General features: G+C 43.3%; 1 protein-coding gene across 1 annotated transcript in view; it reads left to right on the top strand.

The window, feature by feature from the left end:
- LOC148036940 (uroporphyrinogen-III synthase, chloroplastic-like) overlaps nt 1–24088 on the top strand; it is a 79216-nt gene extending 55128 nt beyond the window's left edge. Inside the window, exons 6-11 of the mRNA XM_087675865.1 lie at nt 22589–22704; nt 22843–22938; nt 23063–23118; nt 23241–23311; nt 23380–23511; nt 23780–24088. Coding sequence (XP_087531991.1) covers nt 22589–22704; nt 22843–22938; nt 23063–23118; nt 23241–23311; nt 23380–23511; nt 23780–23831 — 523 coding nt within the window. The 3' untranslated portion in view covers nt 23832–24088. The remainder of the gene's footprint in view (nt 1–22588; nt 22705–22842; nt 22939–23062; nt 23119–23240; nt 23312–23379; nt 23512–23779) is intronic.
- The last annotated feature ends 614 nt before the right edge of the window (nt 24089–24702 follow it).

Here is a 24702-nt window from a genome sequence, read left to right as displayed (position 1 = left end):
GTCATGTGGAACTTGATTGCGGACCAAATCATAGAAAACTGAGCGGGCATGAGTAATTTGGTCAGAAGGTGAAGAAGTAGAACCAAGAAGGTGTAGAAAATAATTCCTACACATATTCACAATAGTCTGAGGATCAATGACCATTTGACCTTCTGTATCCTGGAGTCTAGTCATATTCTCTCGAGTAGGAGATGCATGGAGAGCTCGAAAGAACTTATGAGTCTGATAAGCATTATCTTGCAAATTCTCAGTCAAATTTTGCAATTTGGCTTGTTGATAAGATTTCAATTGAAACTTTTTAATAAGATTAGCCAAACGCATAGCCAATGGCAGCAAAAATACATCATCTGGAGTCTCCACCAGTAGAGAACGAACCAAAGCCAGTAGTTCCTCCGCTGCTTATCGACGCCGCCGACAAAGAGAGGCATGATGAATCCCATACTGTCGAACAACCCGCTGCACATTAGAGAGCAATTGTTCAAAAGAAGCATTCCCCTCAGAGGAGAAGTCCAATAAAAATCTATCAATCAATTGCTGCATATAACCCTGAAAGATTGAATGCTTCAAATAAGACGAGTTGAAATGCAACGGGAGTCTATCCAGAAACTGCTTAAAAGGTGCAATGGGTTGAACAAGCATCTCAAGCTGTAGATGAAAATGGTCCGACAAGGCATATTGTTGCAATACTTTCATTTCCAACATCTTAGGAAGAAAAGCATCATCCTGCATGATTTACATGCGATCCAACCGCGACCATGTAGTTATACTGCGCAGAATGAAAAGTAAACCCTGTAGAAGAAGGGTGTAGCCATGACCAGAGATCTTGCTTAAGTACGGCAAGAGCAAACACATTCCACGCACGGCTTTCCGGAGCGTCCATCACCAAATGCTCTGATGTTGATTGTGAAGGATCAATACACATATTAAAATCCCCCATAAAAAAACCCCGTCTACCAAGTGACAAGGAGGTTTGCAAAGTATTCCAAAGATCCTGGCGGGATAAAGGGTCATTTGGAGCGTAGAGCCCAAGTAACCATAAGATCTCTCCTTCAAATAAAACTTCAATCACCACAAAACGACCATATACATCATTTTCAATAAGAACAGGCTGATATTTCTCATGTACAATCATAAGCACACCCGAATAATGCATGGCATGTGTCCCTGCATAAAACAAGCGAAACCCATGGCAATCCACAACTTTTCCTGCTTCACTGTGACTTTTGTGCTCAATAGCATACAAGACATCCCATTGATTCTCATGCAATAAACTCCACATGGCATGTTGCTTATTGTGAGAACAAATGCCTTGCACATTCCACGTGGCTATTTTCATGTGTATTCAAAAAAGAGAATCAGGAACGAGGCAAAGCTTGCCTCGATCTAACCTTTTCTGTTAGAATGTCAAGGACTCCCTCATTCAAAAAATCAGCTAACACGGCAAAAGAGTTCCGACGACCAAATTGAGAGGTAGACGGTGTATCCACTGTCTTGGGGATGGAATAGGGATAACGACGATCCCATGGGGTAATCACCTTACCTCTAGCATCAAAAGCCAACTGAGCAGATGGGCCCTTCGGACCATCCGTATATACTTTCCTGGTGGGCTGATTGCGCGGAGCAGAAGAAACCATAGGACGAGTAGTGTGCTTTGAGGACAACATGTCTTTTCTGCGCACATAAATACGCAAGGAATCTTGTGAAGCATTAGGCACAGTATCTGCCGTGCCAGCATTAAACCTTTTACCTTTTTTTGCACGTACATCTATCCAGTTATTGTCACAGGAATCCAAACCCAAAGCATGTTGTTTTCCTATACCAAAATCTTAGGTGGTTGGGTTGCATCCTGCGATGGAGCATCAAGCTCCACATCTTCCATGGGAGGCAAAACCTGCTCAACATCTGAAGTCGGTTGCTTCGTTGGACATTCGGCCATAAAATGCCCCAATTTTCCACACGAAAAACAATGCCCGGCAAAGTTACCCCATTTCAAACGAAAGTGCAAAGGATGCATGCAAGAGCAATTAAGACGTAACCAAGCAGGCCTTTTCCGAGCCTTTTCCGAGCAGTGTCCCATAACATACACAAATGGTTACGATTCATGGCCCTTAGGCTCGGGGGAACCAAAACAGTACCCACAACGGCCATAGCATCCTTTAACAACGGCCAATAGATAGCCGGACAGTTTTCCACTTCAACCCACACCGGGCATTCCCGTTGAAGCAAGTGCTGAAAATCTGCCATTGGGCGCCATGGCACAACATGGACCAAATGGCGATCAAAGAACAATGGCAGTTTAGTCAACAGATCGGCACGATGCTTCTTGGATTTCAACAGCACCTCATAAAAGCCTCGGGGCCCAACAAAAATCTCTTCAACACACACTGCTTGTAGAAGACTTTGCAGCCACTGGCGAATATAGGAAAGCACTGGGATCTTACTAGTGAAGAAGAGTATAACAACACGTTCATAAAACACTGCGAATAAGCGCAAAACATTTTTAGGATCTACAGTGGCTTCCAGAACATCTTCAGTTTCAGAGTCAGAAAACACTTCATGATTATGTTGAACATAATCACCAAGCAGAGTGTTGGTAAACTCCAACGAATGCTCCCAGTCAACATCCTGAGAATCCACAGAATCAGAAGCAACCTGAGCATAAGAACGTTCCTGATGATCCATTGTATCTTCCGAAGTATGCTTGGTGCGTTTGCCCGCAGGTTGGAAATCAAGACCAGGTGGCATCTCCTCTGTACAAGGAACCATATCCTCTGGTTCCTCTGTTTCAGAATCCGGACCAAGGGCTGCCACCGTTTGGTCAATAAAGGCCATGTCCAGACCAGCCATGTTGTCTCACCACTTTAATCAAGAGGTCTGAAGCTAAATGCAGGGCGCTCTCACTCTCTCTGTGCGTATTTACAAATAGGTACACACACACACACACACACACACACTACACACACACACACACACTCTCTCTCTCTCTCTCTCTCTCTCTCTCTCTCTCTCTTTCGCTGTACAGATCAGTGAGCGCTCTGGTCGAGGCTTTGCTTCTCTGACGACCATCGCGATTAGGGTTTACAGCAGCTCGGCGTCTCCGCAGAAATGAACAGACGCGAGTAGGAGGACCTGTGGACAGCACAACAGTCGAATCAAGATGGGCATCTGCAGGCGTGGCAACGTGATGGGGCAGTAGATAGGCGCAACGGAACATGGGAGCATCCAGCACGGCGCTCAGGACCAGGACGCGTAGGTCTGACGGGACTGAAGGGTGACGGCAAGGACCCCGACCCCCAAGACTGGCGGGCGACAACTTATTCCGTCTGCGCGCAGGTGAAACCGGCTGGAGTCTGACAACGCGGTGCAGGCGGCAGGGCATGACAGGTCGCCATTGATTCTCCTCTCTCTCTCTCTCTCTCTCACATTGTTCCTTCTCTCTTCTGTGTTCTCTTTGTTTCCTCCTCTCTTTGTGCACTTTCCTATTTCCATTGCGTACTCTCACATGGTATTAGAGCCACGTGTGGGAGCCGGAGATCTTGAAGAGGAGCATGGCGTCCGTGACAAAATTTGCCAGGCGTCATCTCCATGTGCTATAGACCTTGTGCTTGGAGCCAAACAGGTAGGGCGGTCTGTTTCTAGCTCTTTTTTAGGTTGTGTTTACAAGGATTGATGACAATTTTTTGTCGTTGATTTTTCTACAATGAGGGATCATATCCACAGGATAGAGGAGATTCGGGATGAACTTTCATTCCTTGATATAGATATTTCTTCAGAAGACCTAGTCGTGACACTTCTCTCACATCTTCTGCCATCGACATATGATGTGTTTCACACCAGCCTTCTCATTGCTTGTAGTTGGGAGACACTCACTTGGGAGGAGCTAGTTCCAGTGGTGCTTGAGCAAGATGCGCGTCACAGTGAGATCGATTCTTGCGGAGCCAGTGTACATGGCTGAGCTTATGTGACTTTTATTTACAAGTATAGGACGAGTCAAACAGAAGAAAGGGAAGAGGAAGAAGTTGAAGTCATCTTCCAATTTTGATATAACTTTTGTGGGGAATCATAGAGAATATCCCATGTTTCCTCATTGTGGGAAGACCTCACATCGTGAGGAGAAGTGCTAGAGGATATACCCTCACTTTCGTTTGGGAGTGAAGGGTGGATTTACATCGGAGCCTTTGTTTACCTCTACGTCGTCACCCACTATTTCCTCCGAGTCAATGTTTCTATACATTTATTAGGTGGAGGAGCCTTCTTTGACTGTCTCTTCTTTTGAGTAGCTTTGGCTCTTTGATAGTGGTGCATCGAGTCACATGATTCCGCGAGGTGATTTGTCACAGGTTTTCCGTCCGTTTGAGGGTATTGTCACTACTAGTGACATTTCTTCGGTGCCTATTAGTGGTACTAGCACCTTGTCTCTATTGTTTAACCATCCATCGAGCTCCGTTTCTAAGGCCCTATAGGTTCCTGACTTGGGCTTCTCTCTCCTCTCAATTTATGGCCTTTCTAGACTGTGGGTCCATGTTGTCTTCACCAAGCCGGCCGTATTTGTTGGGGATTCTTCTATAGGAGCCACATTTGTGACAGGCTGGCTGGAGAGAGGGCCATCTATGCTCCATTTCCTTTCCTTTGTAAAGGGTCCTCTGAGGCAACTTTCTATTGCCGCATCTATTCTTGCTTGTGCACAATCTATTCCACAAGTTCCATCCCATCCCCCACCATCTCCTCTGGTGGTTTCCTTGTACCTCCCAAGGGGGATGATATTGGTGATGCGGTTGTAGATTTCTTGGCCCTTTGTGTTTTAGAGGGGGCTTTTCAAGATCATGATGAGTTGCTTTAAGATTTCCTGTCTAATTTGGGCCTCTCTTTTATGCGGCTATCCCTTTTCTTCGCCATTGAGCCACCATCCCCTATCGCTTGGTCCTTGGTCCTTGGTGTTCTATGCAACTTATGGTGCCTTCGATAGTTTCTCGCTATTGTCTCATAGTTGGGTTAGAGGCTTGGCTCACCCATCCTCGATCAGAGTTTTTTGGAGTGATCCATTCGAGGTCTCTCCATTTCCATTGCCCTTTGGTGGCCTTCTATTTGATTGGGTATTTATATGGAGAAGGGGTCTCACTCCTTGGCTGGCTTTTTTCATCGACGGACTACATTAGCTTCGGCACTCTTCTTGCCACCCTTGCATCCGCATCTCCTTTGGCCTTCAACCACATCCACAATTTGAAAGGTGTTAGTAGTCATGTGTGCCTTGTGTGGTCATCTCTTGCCTGTGAGCCTCAGTCCGAGTCAAGGAGCTCTAACATTGTACTTGTTTGTCATTTTATGTGTTTTAGACACTTTAGATGGAGGGCACACTAGTGCATTTCTTTTTGTGCACATTTGGCTATTTTTTAGTGGTTTGACCACATTTAGGGCTTTTCCTATTTTTCACCTATATATAGACAGCCTAGACTTCCACTTTCATGATCCATTATTCATCATTGATCCTTGGTGATCAGCCAGTCCTCCTCATTCTCCCATCCCCCTACTACCGTCAGGCGCCCACATTGACGCATAGAGTTGTGTGTTGGGGCTGACCGTTGCAGCCTTGTACCTTCAAACATTGCAGTCACATTGTTTCTTCTCTCTCCTATGTTTTCTTTGTCTCCTTCTCTCGGTGTTCACTTTCCTCTTTCCTGTTGCGCATTCTCATCGAAACTCCCACAGTTCTTGGTTCCCCTTCGGTGTGATCTAGCCCTTGGTGTGCCCCCTTTCTTGGATAAGGGTATTCTTGGGGTCTACTGAGAGGGAGGCGACTTTCTCTACCCTAAAGAAGTTGCAAAAGGTGCGGTGGGGCGGCCTATAGTGCATGCAATAAGCAAGTACCAAAAGGTTTGAACCCTTTAAGCTCCATCTATGCGGGTTACAGTGGTGAACAATGAGCATTGGGCACTCGTGAGTTCTCCATTGTAACCTGTATCCATTGTAACTTGTATCCAACTCGAAAAATTGAAAAAAAAGAAGGAAAAACATAAGATCAATGAAAGAGATGATTGAAGGGGAGAGAGTGTGCAATGGAGTACGAGATAGAGGCGCAAGCAGTAGAGTTGAGAATTAGAGAGAGTGAATGCAGAGATAGGTATACCAGATTGTGATGGTACACAAAGTATTTATATGTTAGGGTACAATAAGAGTGTGTTCACACTCGTATGACTATATACACGGAGACGAAGGGACAACAAACAACCTCCCACTTAAAGGCCCGAAGTGGTACCTTTAAGCTAACCAACTTCCACTAAACGAATGCAATGCTCATGCTAAGCCTTTGCAAGGCACTTAGTGAGAACATTTGCAGGGTTATCTTGGGTTTTGACCTTAGTCAGCATGACAAGACCATCATCCAAGGCCTGTTGAATGAAGTGGTACCAAACATCTATGTGTTTGGTACGTGCATGGAACATGGCATTCTTAGCCAGACATACTGCACTCTGGCTATCACAACCAAGGACTGGAGTACATGAAGAAAGACCAAAATCCTTGACTAGACGGCCAAGCCAAATAGCTTCCTTAGAAGCTTTTGTAGCTGAAATATATTCAGCTTTTGTAGTACTCAGTGCCACAATTTTCTGCAATCTTGAACACCAAGAGATAGCCCCACCCGCCAAAGTAAAAACATACCCATTGATAGATTTCCTAGTGTCAAGATGTCGTGCCATATCTGAATCACAAAATCCCTGCAACTCTAGTATACCCTTTCCATAGCATATACACTTTTCTTGTGTACCTTTCAAGTATCTGAAGATACATTTCACTGCTTCCCAATGTGGCTTGCCAGGGTTAGACATGAATCTACTAACAACTCCCACTGCATGAGCAATGTTAGGGCTAGTTGCAACCATGGCATACATCAAAGATCCACAAGCTAATGCATAAGGTATACCCTTCATGGTAGTAGCAGCTGCATCATCCTTAGGGCAATCAACTTTGCTAAGCTTTGTATGTGGCGGTAAAGGCACACCAAGAGGCTTAGCATCAGCCATATTAAACATGTCAAGTACTTTGCTGATGTACTTGTCCTGTGAGAGAAACAACAAACAATGCCCTCTGTCTCTTTTAATGCGCATGCCCAAAATGTGTTCAACTGCCCCCAAATCTTTCATGGAGAAGATTGAACTCAGCTGCCTTTTAAGAGCATTCAAAGTACTCTTATGCTGTCCTGCAATCAGCATGCCATCCACATATAAAACCAACACAATAAGGCTTCCATCATCAGCCTTTTTAGTATATAAGTAGTGATTTGCATGAGTGCGTTTAAATCCATGGCTGAGCATAAAGGTATCAAATTTTTTGTACCATTGTCTAGGGGCTTGTTTCAACCCATATAAGCTGCGTTTCAGCTGACAAACCAAATGCTCTTTTCTTGGAATAGCAAATCCTTCTGGTTGCTTCATGTACAGCTATTCATCCAAGTCACCATGAAGAAGAGCAGTCTTCACATCCATATGATCCAACTCTAAATCCAAGGATGCAGTGAGAACAAACAAAACACGGAGTGTAGTCATCTTCACCATTGGTGAAAAGACCTCTTGGAAGTGTATGCCTTTCTTCTGTGTATAGCCCTTAGCAACCAGCCATGCCTTGTACTTGGGCTTTCCATCAATACATTTCACTTTGTAAACTAATTTATTAGGAATAGCTTTCCTATCCTTGGGCAAAGGTACAAGCTCCTATATGTTATTTGCATATAGAGACTTCATCTCTTCCTGCATCGCAAGCTCCCACTTTCTCTTGTTTTCACATGATTGTGCTCCTCATCAGTCAACAAAATGCAATCCAAAGATGGCTGAAACCTCTGTGGCTGCCTTTTAACATGTGTAGACCTTACCCAAAGATCTGTATTATCAGGCAGTGGGCCTACATCCTGAGGAATGTGCACACCATCACTAGGTGGCTGATTTTCAATATTTTCTTGCTGCTGTAATCTGTTTTCAGCATGTTCTTCTTGTTGTCCTATTTCATCTTGTGCATCTACTTGTTGTCCATGATCTTCCGGTTGTAGCACTATAGGTTGTTGCTCATTTTCAGCATCAAAAGGGACAGAACTTTCAGCTAATGGCTGCTGAATGGCTGGTTGTTTATGCTCAAATTTGACCTTCTTTTTGTCAAGATCACCATGTGTAGCATTTTTCAGCAACTTTGCCTCATTAAATACTACGTCTCGGTTGCGTACTATCTTCCTGCCTTGAGGGAGCCAAACTCTATAACCCATCTCTCCCTCATCTCCATATCCCATGAAGATGCCCTTGATGGATTTCATGTCTAGTTTGGTCCTCTGTTCTACAAGTACATGCACAAAGGCATCACAACTAAAGACACGCAAATGGTCATATGAAGCAGGTTTGTCAGACCAAACCTCTTCAGGAATGCCATTTTCCAATGCACGATTGGGAGAGCAATTGCATACATGAACTGCAGTTTTAAGAGCCTCTCCCTAAAGCTGCTCCGGGAGATTAGCTGTGGACAGCATGTATCTAACTCTCTCACAAAGTGTGCAATTATATCTTTCAGCCATGCCATTTGATGCAGGATTATAAGGGGCTGTCAACTCCCTCTTAATGCCATGCATCTCACAAAACTTGTTGAATTCATTTGAGACATACTCAACCCCATTATCTGTTCTTATGGCTTTCAACTTAAGTCCTTTCTGTGTGGTAACAAAAGCATGAAACTTTTTAAAAGCATCCAACACTTCCTTTTTGATCTTAAGTACATACACCCATGACTTTCTACTGAAATCATCAATGAAAGTAACAAAGTACCGTGCACCCCTATACGAATTAACAGGCATAGTGCACACATCAAAGTGTACTAAGTCAAGAGCATTAGACTTCTTAACGACACCAGAGTAGTAAGGAGACTTCACATGTTTCCCATATAAGCAATCATTACAAAATTCGAGACCAGAGCCTTTTACATCAAATCTCCCTAAAGAGGAGAGAACTTGAAGGCCTTTCTGGCTCATATGACCAAGCCTTTTGTGCCAAAGCTCCATCTGTGAATGGACTTCAGCCACAGCCAAGAACTTGTCAGGTAACGCTTTACAATGCAAGTAATATAAAGTCCCCCTTTTGATGCCTTTAACAATCAGCATAGAGTCCTTATGGACCTTCCAAGATCCACCACCAAAGGTAGTAAAATACCCTCTAGTATCAAGTTGCCCACTGATAGTAGACTTTTCTTTATGCCATGTATAAATCTGACATCTTGCAAATTCAGCTCTTGGCCATTTTCAAGGGCCAAGTGAATGGTGCCAACACCCTCTATCTCACATGTATAGTTATTACCCAAGTAAACCTTGCCTAGGCAACCTGCAGTGTATTCAGAAAATGACTCCAAAGATGGGGTAACATGAAAAGAGGCACGGCTGTCCACTATCCATGATTGTGATAGCCCATCATGAGCTAAAAGTAAAGCATCAATTACATCCTTTTTGGTGATGTGCATATCACCATCTGCTGTTGCCATAACGTTTACATTAGTACATGAGGTTGCAACAAGTACCTCTTCAGCGTCAGGAAGCTCTTCAATAACCACACTAGATGCAATATTTGCCTTTGCAACTTCTTTTGAGGAAGAGCTATCATCATCTTTCTTATCATCCTTTTTTTCTTACCCTATTGTTTCTTTCTTTCTTGCTCTTTCTTGAAGTATCGTTGATCGAGGTTTTTATGCCCTTTATGTCCACACTGATAGCATGTGATATCCTGTTGTTTGCCCTTGCTTTTGCTTCTGCTTTTGCCTTTGTTGGCTGCATTGCCCCTCTTTTCAGACCTGCCTCTTATATGGTAAGCTGAGCCACTGCTTTCACCACTAGACTTTCTTCTAATTTCTTCATTAAGGATTGAACCTCTAACACCATCAAAAGTCAAAGCGGGGTTGTTGCTAAGTGACACAATCAAAGATTCCCAGCTATCAGGCAAAGTCATCAATAAGAAAATAGCTTTCAATTTATCATCGAAAGCCGCCAAACTAGAGTCCTGCAACTGACTCAAAACCCTTGTGAAAGCACTCAAATGCTCAGATGCTGGCTTAGACTCATCCAACTGCATGTTCACAAGTTTACGCATAAGATGCATTTGATTCACAGAGTTGTATTTTCATAAGTGTCCTTAAGCTTTTTCCATATGTATCAAGACACTTGATGTCTCTAAGTACATCATTAGACACTGCCATCTTAATGTATGCAATGGCCTTCTTGTTAAGTCTAGCCCAATCCACATCTGTCATAGCTGCAGGCTTAGTCTCCAAGAGAGCATCTTCACAGTCCTTGAGAAACAAAATGCCTTGCATCCTATCCTTCCACAAGTCAAAGCCAGTGCCATCAAACCTCTTGATTTCAAAGAGGGATTTAGTGTCACTGTTGCTAGAAGCATTTGCAGCCATTTTTCAGCAATACACCAGAAATTCAATGCTGCAATTTATGACAGCAAAAATGAGCTGAATATTCAGCTGATTTCAGCCCAAATTTTCAGCAAATAATAGCAAGATTCAGTCTTTAAGTACATATACAGCAGTAGAACGAATGACCTTCAGCAGTATGATTGCAATTTCAGCATACATTAAATGCATACATCAGTGCCAGGTAATTGCTACTCCAGCAATATCACAAAAAATACATTTGCAACAATCCCAGATCTGCAAATGATCACTAAGGCTGCTGCAACATGAATAATCAGCAATACATCAACTCAATGGGAGCTGGCCAACATGTGTACTGCATACACATGTGCTCGTATCAACTTCTGATACATAAAACACCAAGAAATCTTTGCAATTTCTCCAAAATCGCACAAGCGGGAGATAGAAAATGCTCAAATCACTCTACTTATGGCAACAAGATTGCTTCAGCAATATTTCCAAAGTGCATTTCACGCATCAACTTTGCCAAAATCCACAGATTTCAGCAAAAGCCCCAAAATTTCACTATCAAACATGCCCCAATTGCAGTAATACATTTCCCGAGAGCATAAAACGTGCAAATTTATCAAAATTTCACAAAATTTTGCAAAAGCCCGAAAATTTCCGGGTCCAAGTGTGCACGAATGTCAACCAATCTGACTCAGTTGAACAAAATTTAACCAATGCAGGAAAAGCCCCAAATTTTATGGATCCAATGTTGAGAAATTTTACTCAAATGAGCAAAATTTCATTAAATTTGGCGAAATCCCCAATTTAAACATGCACAATGTCTGCAATTTCTAATGCAAATGCCTCAATTACGCATGAACAACACTAAATTTGGAAAAGCCCCAAATTTTTGGGCATAAATATGCACAAATCTGAGCATTGTGCTTGCGCGTGGGAACCCCCACTAGTGAGCAAGGGGTTTGCTTGCAAAAATTAATGAAAAATTGGCGAAAATAGCTGATAACGTGACGAAACACCAGCCATTGACCAGCTGCTTGTCCTGCGTGCCTGTCACTTGACAAATCTACTTGCGCCCGTCCTCGTGAGCTGTCGCTTGCTGTTTGTGATTGTGCTTGCTGTCGCTGACCTGCTGGAAGTGGCGAAAACTGCTGTGCTGACCAGAATCAGTTATCACCTACGAAAACGAGCCTGCATGTGTTGTTGCTTGGCTGGGAGTTGTCGCCTGTCTGTCCTGGCAACATGTGTGTCAAAAACAGTGACGATCTGACCTGTATTGGCTTGCAAAGGCTGTGCGTGACTTGTCTGGTGACAGTCTGAGCAAAAACGAGCTTGAAGCACTGTTGCTTGTCTCGTGCGTGCTCCCACCTAACCAGTAGAGATGACGACTTGTTGATTTCTCGCGAGCGAAGCACTGGCAATGTCTCGCACGGGCTCCAGGAAGCACACACACCTTAGCTGTAGCTCTGATACTAGTTTTAAGGGGAGAGAGTGTGCAATGGAGTGTGAGATAGAGGTGCGAGCAGCAGAGTTGAGAGTTAGAGAGAGTGAATGCAGAGATAGGTGTACCAGATTGTGATGGTACACAAAGAATGAAAGAATGTATTTATATGTTAGGGTACAATAAGAGTGTATTCACACCTGTATGACTATATACACGGAGACGAAGGGACTTTATACCCAACAATGATGCACAAGATGTAACCAAGAAAAGGAATCCACTATGAGAATCAAGAGTACAGGTTGAGCACCAACTCACACACTCCACAAGCTCCCTCTCTGCACACTAAGAATCTATAAGTATATGAATAATTGACCATGCCAATACTCCCTCCTTTTATAGTCAAACGAGAAGGGAGTTGTCTTGTTGCAAAATAGGTTTTCAATTACCAAATATACAATAAAGAGACTGCCCGTAGATTAGGGTGTGGGTGCCTGTGAATGTTTGATATGACCATGTCTAACGCTCTAGCTTAGAGCATAGGTGAACAAATAAAGAACAAGAATACCCAGGATGCACCATGGATACTCTAGTAGCATTGACTCCTTTGGATGCACCTTGAGAAGAAAGCACCCTAAAGAAGTCCAAATGCTACAATTCTTCTTTGAAACAACAATAGTCAAGCTAGCCATCTTGCAATCTCATAGACATAGAAGTTTCATGGATATCTCATCGTGACACCAAGATTCCTCCACTAGAGTATATGCATGCCCTTAAGATCCCCTCATGTGAGACCTCACAAATCCATCATGTCGCACGTCCCATCATGAACTTGGCATTGGACACACCAATCCAAGGTTTGTATTGCTAGAACTTTTGAACTCAATGACATACGTAAAATCCACCAACTAAAAAAGAGCATCAACATGTCCTCTCTCCCCCTCACACTTGCTCCTTTTAGCTAGGAGCATGTGAGGGCATGCACAACATCATTGGAGCTGAGAATAACTATTTACTCCACCAATCGACATGCCCCAAGTGAACCCAAATGATGTAGACTTATGCACAATCTCGTGCTTTGCCAAGCACAACCATGATACTCACCACATGGAGCAGCGGCATGCCTTTTGTATCCTTTGTCTCTTCAAATGTGACACTATGCCACACTGTTTCTCAAGAGTGCTGCTATGAGGGTAGTAGTCCTCCCTCACCCACGTGATGGCGTCGTGGTATGCACGTTGATAGTGTCCACCCTCTACACGTGAAATCAGGCCCCGCAAGCCTTTTGGCTTTTTTGTAATTATTCTCGTGCCTCCGTTGCACCTCATAATATACATATCGTATTACCTTGCCCGTTACGTGTTACCTTCCGCTGCCCATGACGTGTTACGCTTCCGCGTTCCGTGTCGTGTCGTGTTGTGAAACGCTTCTGCAAAACTGTGGGACTGCTGAATAGAGGGTAATCCCTCATGAGGTGGGCTCCATGGGGTAGGTGTTTCCTGCCCCATGACGGCTCCAAGGGAGTGTCATCACACTTGGTATTAGAGCAATCTCCTCGGCTGGTGCGCAATGACCCCCGAGTGAGTGAGCCTGGTCAAAGTAAGATGGATAAAAAGAAGAAAGGTGCAGAAAAAGTGAAAAATGAGCACAAAGAAGTGGATGGAGCCCAAAATGAGGCTGAAAAACAGCGAATTAAAGATCTTTATGCAGAAAAATATAAAATTTTGGCTCAATGGTTTGATTTTGAAGATGAAAGAAGAGTTCTTTGGGCCACAAAAGTGAAGTGGCTGCAAGGTGGCTATCCCTTTTCAGAGAAGGAAGAATTAGAGCTAAACAGTCGGTTGAAGCTTGCTAAGCAACACCAGATACACCTCAAAAAGATGCTTGAAGAGGTCAATGATAACATGGTCGATTGGTCTGAAGAGCATAAGAAGAATTTTGCATTTGACTTGTTGATCGTGGAGCAGAAATTGAAAATGCATATGACAGAAGAGTATGGTGACGTCATTGCACAAGGGGGTATGCCAGATGAGAAGCGGCAAACGGATACAACCCCAGTACACCAGTCTACAGCAGGTGCTAAAGGGCACCCTTCCGATATTGAAAGTGACTCAGACACTGACAGTAGTGAATCTGATATAATAAATCGGAGAGATTTTCGGACAGACACAGCAAAACAGTTAGCTATAGCTGAAAGTATGCTATCACAGGGCCAACTAACTCCAGAGCAACGCAATACGCTACCACAGCTCGTCGCCAACATAAAGAAACAATTGGCTATGCACAATGAGCAGTTTGACAATATAGTCAACCAACCGGCTGTTACAACTGATTATGAAGATACACATACAGTTGATGAAAGATACTGCCAAGCAGACAGTCAAGCTGAAGGCATGAACACCATGCAACAATCTCAGAATTCTTATTGTGATGATTCAGATGATCAAAACGGACAAGAAGAGCAGTATTCGAGACATGATAGCCACACTGCAGAAGTGAGCGTCATGGACACATGTCAGATAGCTCAATCACATGAATTAGATGCAGAAGCAGAAATGCAAGGGGAGGGTCACTGGAATGCAAATGGTGAGTATGCACTGGATTTAAAGTGGACACTAGAATTTGATCGCTATGCAGATTGCTACGATCAATGTTATACATCTGGATATACACGGGATGATACTCAATGCCAAGCAGCAAAGCAACAGGCTGATGAGCCACACCAGGCAGATTATCCTCAAACGCTATGTCAAGCAGAACTAGAATGGTCCAATGGGCCATATGCAGAAGAACTCATGACGGCACGGACGAGTATAAATGAAACCGTGGCCAAGGAGACTCCAATATGCATAGAGGGGGTCAGTACGCCCAGTTTTATGGTGGATGGAGTACTCATTGAAGAATATGACGATGAGCAGGCGACCTCTGGGTCAGAATCAGAAATAGAAGAGCAGGTTGAAGAACTCGTGACGGCACAGGCGAGTATAAAGGAAACCGTGGCCATACAAGCTCCAATGTGCTTACAAGTGGCTTGTGGACTTAGTTATTTCTTTGATGACGTCTTGATAGAAGAATGGGATGAAGAAAAGACGACCCCCGAGTCGCATCTATTACCAGACGGAGTAATTCTTGAAGGGTGCAATATCGTGGATGAGGCAATTATAGCCCAATCCCAAGCAGTAGACCCCCCCTATGGCATGGAGTCGAGTTTGAACTCGCATGACTAGTTTCCATATGAAGACTCTTGGAGCCGGGAGCATAAAAGAACGGCCACACCATGTATTATAGACTTGTGGAGCCGGGAGGATAAACGAACGGCCAGAGCATGTATTGAGGACTCCTGGAGCCGGGAGGATAAACAAACGGCCATATCTTGCAATGAAGACTCCTGGAGCCGGGAGGATAAACGAACGGCCAGATCATGTATTGAAGACTCCTGGAGCTGGGAGAATAAACGAATGGCCATATTCCACGATGACATATTTCAAGACTCCTGGTGTCGGGAGAATAAACGAATGGCCATAATTCATTATGAAGCTAAGCCATGTCACTGGGAGCCGAGTTCGAGCTCAAGCGATGATGTTTCTAGTGATTATAGTTAACTCTTATGAGTCCAACAATGAAGATGACTCTGCGGAATCCATTGATACACATGTAGAGAAAGCTAATGAAGAAAGGATTTCGGCATGTTCCGTCTTCATGGAGACCGCCATGGCAAAATTTATGCAGATATGGGCTGAAGCCCAAAAATATAAAGAAGAAAAGAGCCACATGGAGCCGAGTTCGAGCTCATGGTTGGGTGATGTTCAGAGTGGCACGTAGTTGGATGCAAACTTGCGTGGCCCAGTTTACACAATAACATATCGAAGGCCAGGGGCGTGTCAGAAGATGAGGTATCAGAAACCGAAGATCCCAATACACATGCAGATATCCCAGTGTAGCAGGAGAGGTACTAGAGAGACGATAGTGAGTCAGAGCAAGACAAGGCCATCCTTGATGAAGAATCAGGCCAGTTTTACCAACATGAGGTTAAAGATGAAGACAACTCTGCGGAGTCGAATGCTGATAAAGATGACTCTACGGAGTCTAGTTCAGAAGAAGAAGAAGAAGAAGATGAAGAAAAAGTAGAGCAGAATGTAGATTTTCAAGCACATCAAGATGATGACAATGTTGAAGACTCCTTGGGCCGGGAGGATAAACGAACGCCGACATCCTATGTTGAAGACTCCTTGTGCCGGGAGGATAAACGAACGGACACATCTTGTATTGAAAACTCCTTGTGTCGGGAGGATAAACGAACGGACACATCCTATATTGAAGACTCCTGGAGCCGGGAGCATAAACAAACGGCCAGTTTTCATCGTGATACCCCACACAACTCCTAGAGCCGGGAGATTAAACTGATAGCCACATACCATATCGAAGACTCCTTCAGCCGGGAGGATAAACGAACGGCCACTTCTCATATTGTAGACTCCTTGCGCCGGGAGGATAAACGAAAGGCTATGCTTATTGATAATCTTTTCAAAGACTCTTTGAGCCAGGAGGATAAAAGAAAGGCCATTTTCCACGATGATTCTTCTCAAGACTCCTTGCGCCGGGAGAATAAACGAATGGCCCATTTAAATGATGATAGCCTTGAAGTCTCCTTTAGCCAGGAGCATAAATGAACGGCTTATTTTCATATTGATTCTTGCGAAGACTCCCTGTGCCAGGAGGATAAAGAAACGGCCAATCTTTGTACACCTTTTGTCGAAGACTCCTTGCCGCGGGAGAATAAACAAATGGGCAATTTCCATGCTGATCATGCAGCCATACCAAGCTCCTTGTGCCAGGAGCCTAAAAGAAAGGCCATTTATCTAGTTACCATATGGTACTTGAACAGAGTGAAGATCCGAAGGATAAAGAACTCCCGTTGCCAGGAGTATAAACGAATGGCTTATGTGCAAGCTACGAGAAGAGCAGTCCAAAATTCGCGTTGCCATGAGTATAAAAGAATGGCTAGTTCCCTTTCACTTGACGCTGTATGCGTCATTACAAGGGTTGCAAACTTGCGTCACCACGAGTATAAAAGAACGGCTAGTCCCCGGTTACTTGGTGCTGTATGCGCCATGAGGAGTGCTGAAAACTCGTGTCGCCACGAGTATAAAAGAATGGCTACCACCTTGTCACTTGGTGCTGTTCGCGCCCCTACTTATGCTGCAAACTCGTGTCGCCACGAGTATAAAGGAATGGCTAATCTACCTTCATTTGGCGCTGTACGCGCCCCCAGAAGTGCCACTCTTGCAAGACGGCGGCATACTCAGAAAGTTTGGGCTTACTTGGCCCAAATTTTTTCAAGGGGAGGTGCGCCTTCACAGCGCATCGAGAATATTCAAGGATTGATAGATCAGGCCAATTGGGGCCTCCTTTCTCAAGTAATTCATGGATTGACAGATCTGGTCAATTGGGGCCATCAAACTCAGGGCGCCTCTTCATGGGCCCTCGCATTCATGGCGTGGCACACTCCAAGTTGAGTTACCCGGCTTGCCTCTTCAGTCCACTGACATTTTTTGCACACTCATACTGTCAGGACCTTCCATTATTGCAAGTGAACACAACTTGTTTTAACTTGGTTATTCTCCATTCTGTGATTGTAAACCTGGTCAGTAGATGGTTGAATTGAAGTGTTTCCAATATTACTTCTCTTCCTAGTCAGCCAGTTTGGATCATTCCACAGCTGTAAATTGAGTCAGTGGGTGATCATCTTTGAGTCATGAAGACCATGTTTCCACTTCTGTAATTGAGTTAGTGGGCATGGCACCTAGTGGGTAGACCCTGGTCGGCTTGATATTGAGTTGACAAAGACCCCCAAGTTTGTGGTCATAGGTTAGGTCTAGCGGGTAGACACTGGCCGTCTTGATAGTGAGACGTGTTTAGACCCCCGAAGTTTTGAGTCTCATCACACCAACCCTGGTGAAATTGAGTCTAGTTTTGAACCTTGACGAGGACGTTGAGTTCTTTCAAGGGGAGGTGTGTATGAGGGTAGTAGTCCTCCCTCACCCACGTGATGGTGTCGTGGTATGCAAGTTGATAGTGTCCACCCTCTACATGTGAAATCAAGCCCCGCAAGCCTTTTGACTTTCTTGTAATTATTCTCGTGCCTCCGTTGCACTTCATAATATACATATCGTGTTACCTTCATTCCGTGTCGTGTTACCTTGTCCGTTACGTGTTACCTTCCGCTGCCCATGACGTATTATGCTTCCGCGTTCCGTGTCGTGTCGTGAAACGCTTCCGCAAAACTGTGGGACTGCTGAATAGAGGGTGATCCCTCATGAGGCGGGCTCCACGGGATAGGTGTTGCCTGCCCCATGACGGCTCCAAGGGAGTGTCGTCACAGCTGCTTTGCTACATCTTGATGGAACCTGAGACTCCAAAAACTGGGGCAATCCAACACTTTCTCATAGAAGCACTAGTAAGCATAGAAACACTCAACCACAACTCCGTAAGATATGTAAGAATAATGAACCTCTCAATCACAAGGGCATCGATATGATCATAATGAAGTGAAACGAGAATGGAAATTCCTCGCTCGTTACCTTGGTTAGGAGAGAGTAGCAAACGGAGTATGGATAACTGTATATTTGAAAAAATCTCAAACCAAAAGATGATCACAAGTGAACCACCATAAAAATGGCTTGCACATGAGGAAAGGCTTTAATAGAGTCAAAAATACAAGATGATTTAAACATAAGCCAAGCAAGAAGCTCACAGTCAAGCAACACACACAAGGCAATGAGTATGCACATCAACACAATTACACATCAGATGAAGGCAACGTAAGAAAATGATGATATATAGGCCAAGTATCGACAACAAAGGAAAAACACCAATGCTAGGACAACACATAAGATAAAACAATTGTGAGGCATGGTTAAAATAAGGGTGGTGATCAACAATGCAATGTAAGGCAAGTAGCAATGTCGCCACAACTTGAACATCAATGTTACCAAATGATACAAATGCAACATAGTGACTATTTCATTGACACAAATGCAACACCATAGTCTGCACAAGTCATGGGCGGGCAGGTCACTCAATGCACTCAACATAGGCCACACATTTTAACACACAATAGATCCACTATCACTAGTGAAGCATACATTAGCATAGCTATAGCCACAGAAATTAAATGATGGCATCGGATGATAATGCAAGAAGCGGATCAGACCTACAAATGAAAGGCAAGACTTGTTTACCTAGAAAGGATTCCATGAAATTAGTCTGGAATCACGAAAAACACAAGCATAATTCCATCAACCAACCTAAACATTTGATACCATGTTTGAAGCACAAAATACGCAACAGAATAATGAAAGACACAAGATTGATGAAAGACACGATGCATAAGATGTAACTAGGAAAAGGAATCCACTATGAGAATCAAGTGTACAATGGTTGAGCACGAGCTCACACACTCCACAAGCTCTCTCTCTCCACACCAAGAATTTGCAAGTATATGAATAATTGACTTTGACCATGTCCCCTCCTTTTATATAAAAAAAGTACGGGAGTTATCCTACCACAAAATAGGTTGGCCAATTACCAAATGAAGAAAAAGAGGCTGCCCATAAATTAAGGTGGTGGAGGTGCATAAATGCATATTTTCTGTGTGTTTTGAAAATGGGAGTTTTGAAAATTGAAAGAAATGGAGTTTCGGGTGTTTGAAATTTTTGTGGAAACGGCATTTTGGGATATACCAATAAATTATAATATAAATAATATATAAATTTTATGCATATAAATATACATATATATACACATACTAAGCATACTAGAGACTAGAGTCATTAAACAAACTTAACTTCTGACACAAGAATCCAATCCATGATTCACATTGCGCAATTTCACATAGTTATTAGTTTTGCAAGCTACAACTTGCAATATTCTTTAGTATTAAGTAATCTTAAATCACCCAACATAACTTTCAATATTTTGAAACAAAACAACCCACATGTGAATATGTCACAGGAAACCTATATCAAAAGAGTAACATCATAACATTTGTCATCCAAGAATCATGACTCAAAACTTGAAAGACGAGTTCATAAGTGTAACATGGCACCAATTAGGATCGGGGGTCATGGTAAGTTGTCAGCTGCAAGCTGCCTAAACATCAAATACATGACACATAAGGCTGAAATAGTGTACAGTTGGTTGGCAATACTAAAAATTTCTTATGTCTTGGTTGAAAATTGTAGGAATTCAGGTCTGAAATCTGTAGTAAAATAGGCTGAATGTTCACAAACAAATGATTGCTATGGTTGAAATAGTGCGAAGATGCTGGCAAAGCAAAAATTTTCATATACCTTGGCTGAAATTTGCAGAAATTCAGGTCTGAAATTTGCAGGAACACCTATTGAATGTTCACAGCTGAAGCTTACCTTCCGGGAAGAGAGCTTTCAATGTTGCCTGACCACGGGCTGGTGTGCAGCAGTTCGAGCAGGTGTAGTAGTCCAAAACGTGCAGGAAATAGGCGAAACAAGGAGGCAACAAAAAAATGTGGTTAGAATGGGGGTTTTACCCTGCCTCTCATCCGATCTGCCTGAAACGCCGTTTCCAAGAAACGGAAATGGTCAGAGACGGCCATCCCATTTCGGTAGGTCTAAAACGCTGCTTTTGGAAGCTATGCATAAATGGTGGGAGTTCCACTCCTAAACCAATCACCCTTGGGGATTTACATGCAAGGTATCCATCCCATGTGCATCAAGGCCCAAACATGGCTTAGGTGGTCACACAGTTTGCACAAATGCCAATGCCTATCCAGCCATCTATCTTTTATCAAGAAAATCCACCGCACTAGTCTTCCACCTATAGTGCACTTGATGAGCAATTCCATGCCACATGTAGTATCTAGCCATGCCTCTTTTCATGCTTTGCCACCCATATACCCAATATTTGTCTCCTCTCCCTTTTATTGCTATAGTGAAGAACACTTTCAGTGATGAGACTCACTTCAACCATGTGAATTCTTAGTATCTATGGGATCTCATTCAGGGGCAAGAACCCCAACGTGACTCATAATGGTCTTCATAGAGGTATTTAGCTCCTGGCAAAGCTCAAATGCTATGGCCATAGTTGAGCTCATGAAGGGTTTAATGCCCAATGTTCATTCTCAGCTTTAGCACTTCAAGCTTGCCTCTAAGAGTGTTAGAGATTATGTCATCTCCATGATGATGGGCAGGGCATAGACATGATGTATAGAAGCAAGTCGGGTAGTTTTGCAGTCGTTAGGGCAGTTAGGGAACTTGCAGATGAGGGTGGGCTGCAGGCAGCATAGATGGTTTTCGGGCAGGTGCGGGCAGCAGTTAAACCTGCCATGTGGTAGGGTGGCCAGATGAAGCAGTATGATAGATTTATGCAGTAGTCAGCGGCATTAAATGCAAGCTGATTGCATATTTTTGGGTGTTTATACCCAGCCTTCGTTAGCAGTCTAGTCAGCTCATGAGTGAGTCTGGGCATGTGTTCCAGTTGGTTGGGCAGTTTAGTGCTATTTAGGTATTTTTAATTTGTCATTATGATGGTGATTTGGGCATTTATTGCTGGCCAACCTGATCACATTATTGGCATATTTTTGGCCTTTATATTATGGCTCCCTCCTCCTCAGTTTGTCATTCACCACTTTGCAGATTCCAGTGTAGGGTCGTGTTGGAGAGAGGGAGCCGGTGCTAATACCCACGCAACCAATGAATCATTGTTGTACGCAGTTGTTTCCTTCTCTCTTCTATCTTGTGTTCAACAGTTTATTTCAGCATTATTCTATGCTTCCGTTGCTGCATCCACTTCCAACATGGTATGGGATTTCAAGATCTACATTTGCATTGCTGTTTACTGCTGATTTAACTGATTATCTGTGTCTGCTACAGATGGGTGACCAATTTGTTGCAATTCAATTCCTTTCGTCTCCTTTGCTTCCCTCTATGATACAAGATCTCAATTTGCGATCTCTCTTTGATGGTCTCACCTAACTTCCATAGCTGTACCAATCCACAAGCTTTTGCAAAAGGCAGAACACAGAAAGTGCAAAAGTAAAAATCCAACGCTAGATCTAAAAAAGACAGGGAGCCTTAGCTAACTATTGAGCAAACCACAGATCCTTCTCAAGTCCTTTGCTTTGGATTCATGGGCAAACCCTTTATCTTCCCTAGAGGATGTAAAACAGAGGCGAAAATTTAGATTTTTAAATGGTTTTTATTATCTAATGTTTGTTCCTAATGCTCTGCTAACTCATTAATATACTGTAAATCAAATTTCTCAACTAAAATTCTTCAAATTTCTCCCATTCCATTTGTCTTACTCTAGCTTACACTTGTTTTGAGCTCCGCTCCTAGTCCATTTGGGAGTCCCTGCTCCTATTCCATTTCGGAGTAGTGCTTCTATTCCAGTGTATGAATAAGATAATGTTTGCCTTCATGGATGATTCCGTTGTGTCTTGGCAACGAAATCTAGGAGGGCAGGAAGGAAGATGATGTAGGGGAAGGCTAGTGCCATTAGATGGCAGGTCAATGACTTTTTTTTTTTTTGTTTTGGGTGGGGGTTGAAGGGGGGGTTGGCTCTCACGACACAATCACTATTTGCAGTTGATAGCTTCTCTCGCAGTCATCTTCCGTAGCCTCCTTTAACTCACTATGTTTGCCTAGGAGTTATTGATAAGTTATTATCCATTCTGCCATCTTCAGCAATCTCAAATTGATTGTATAGACTGGCAGGTTCCCCTTCAGTTAAGGTTGCAGTTGTGGGTACTGGAACAGCAGAGACATTCAAGGCTGCTGAAGTGGAAGGTTCTTTGCTCAAAGTTGATTTTGTACCTTCCAAAGGTGATGTCACATGATATGTAATATGAACCAGGTCACTGTGGGACCTTGTGGTTATTCATGTCTAGATATTGCATTTTCAAGTAGTTAGAGTTAGTAAAATTCTGGAACACTAATCAAGCTCTGGCTTATTGGGTTCAGCAAATGCAAAGTATCTAGCAGAGGAGCTTCCCAAGCCTGATATGAATGGTGGGACTGTTCTTTATCCAGCATCTGCAAAGGCTAGTGAAGAACTTGGTAAGATGAGACTTTGAGGCGTCACAATGATGCTGGTGTTCTTTGTTTATTAAAGATTTTGGAGAACAGATAGTGACAATCTTGCATTGATGCTGTCATTAACAGCCTTAGCCTTTCAATACAGAAAAAGGATTGACAATGCGTGGTTTTGAAGTTACCCGGCTCAACACATATTCTACTGTAAGAAGATTTTGGACTCTCGGAGGTTCAACATGTTATTTCAGTAGGCCTGTAGCGACATTCAATATGTACGTTAGTAGCTAAGTTGCTCTTTACGTGGTTGGAAGGATTCTGTTAAACAGGTGGACCCATCACTCCTGGCATGTGCAGCTGGTGCTCCAGTGGTAGCCTTGGCATCTCCTACAGCTGTTAGGTAAGCAGTTAGTGCAAAAGTTCAATGCATGTAGTGTGGGTTTCTGTATGTAATATGGTCTCTTTCAGGGCATGGGTGAGTTTGATTGACATATCGACCTGGAAAGGTGCTGCCGCCTGCATTGGGCAGACTTCAGCTACTGCAGCTCAAAAGGCTGGGTTACAGAAAGTTTTCTATCCTGATAATCCTGGCATTGACGGGTATTTTCCTCCCTTTCAATACCCGTCTACACACACTTACATTGTTCCTTTTTTTGGTGAAACCAATGTTCTGATTAAGTTAATTCATGTTAATTAATTTAATTTAAGGAGTTGATGCTGCCAGGGGGAAGCCAGCATAACGAAACATGTCTCTCTCATACACATATATGCTTGTGCATGCACACACATTCTCTGGGTTAATATCTAGGGCTTGCTCACAACTTCTGCAGTGTGGGTTTTATAATTATGTTCCTTTTCCCTTTCACAGGTGGGTGCAAAGTGTGCTGGAAGCACTTGAAACCATACGTTTGGAGTCGTAAAGTGCTCCTGGTTTTAAATGGGTACTATGCAACTGCTTTAAATAAGGCAAAAGGAAAAAGAAAAGAGGAAACTCTAGAGTGTATAATTGTAATATTTGACATTCCCTCAGTTATGAATGCTAAGAACTGCTGCATGTCGAACATCAGGTCTGGTGACCCTGGTTTTAAATTCATGTCTTGAATGCCAAGTCACTGTCGTTCCTACCATGCAGCTACACCAAATTTCACGAGAGTTAAGTGTTAAGGGTTGTTTGTGACATTGATTTACCCTATCTTGGCTTTTTAGAGAGTGCCCTTAATGCAGCTCTGTCTTTGATGGAGCTAGGGCTCTTCAAAATTCAGGTTAGATGTGCCAGCAACAGAGTGCCCTCCAATAGAAGATCACTTGTATGCTCCAGCAGAAGATCCTTGTTGCACAGGCTATCTTTCAGCTTTTGGAGCTGTTGGCTTATCGAACAATGAGCACGATGCTTGGCTTTTATTTGGGGAACCAAGTGATTTTTTTCTCCCCCATGACTGATCTTCTTCTGGCACATAGTGAGAGATTGAATCAATGGCTGTTTGGTAAAATGATTTTGTCAGGAGCAGGCGAAGAAAATTGTCATTGATGCTTCAAATTGTTTGCAACACCAGGTTGCTGCGGCCATATCTGTTACTGATCTTCCTCTGGCACGTCTCTCCTACCTGTTACAGGACACTAAACTTATAGGTCTGGGGCGCCATTATCTTCGAGCAAGGTGCACACAACACGTCTTTCTAATTCAACCATTCCAATCCTATCGTCAAAAGCAACAAAACGAGAGAATGTTTTTGTTAATGCGGTGAAGTTGACATTACCGAGAAAAAATTGGAGTAGATACGCCGCAATTCT

This window comes from Lygodium microphyllum, chromosome 4, assembly GCF_053477565.2.
Source record: "Lygodium microphyllum isolate KBCC chromosome 4, Lygodium_microphyllum_v1.1.10, whole genome shotgun sequence".
Lineage (NCBI taxonomy): Eukaryota > Viridiplantae > Streptophyta > Polypodiopsida > Schizaeales > Lygodiaceae > Lygodium > Lygodium microphyllum.
Note: the sequence above shows the minus strand (reverse complement) of the source record. Positions and strands in the feature narration are given on the sequence as shown.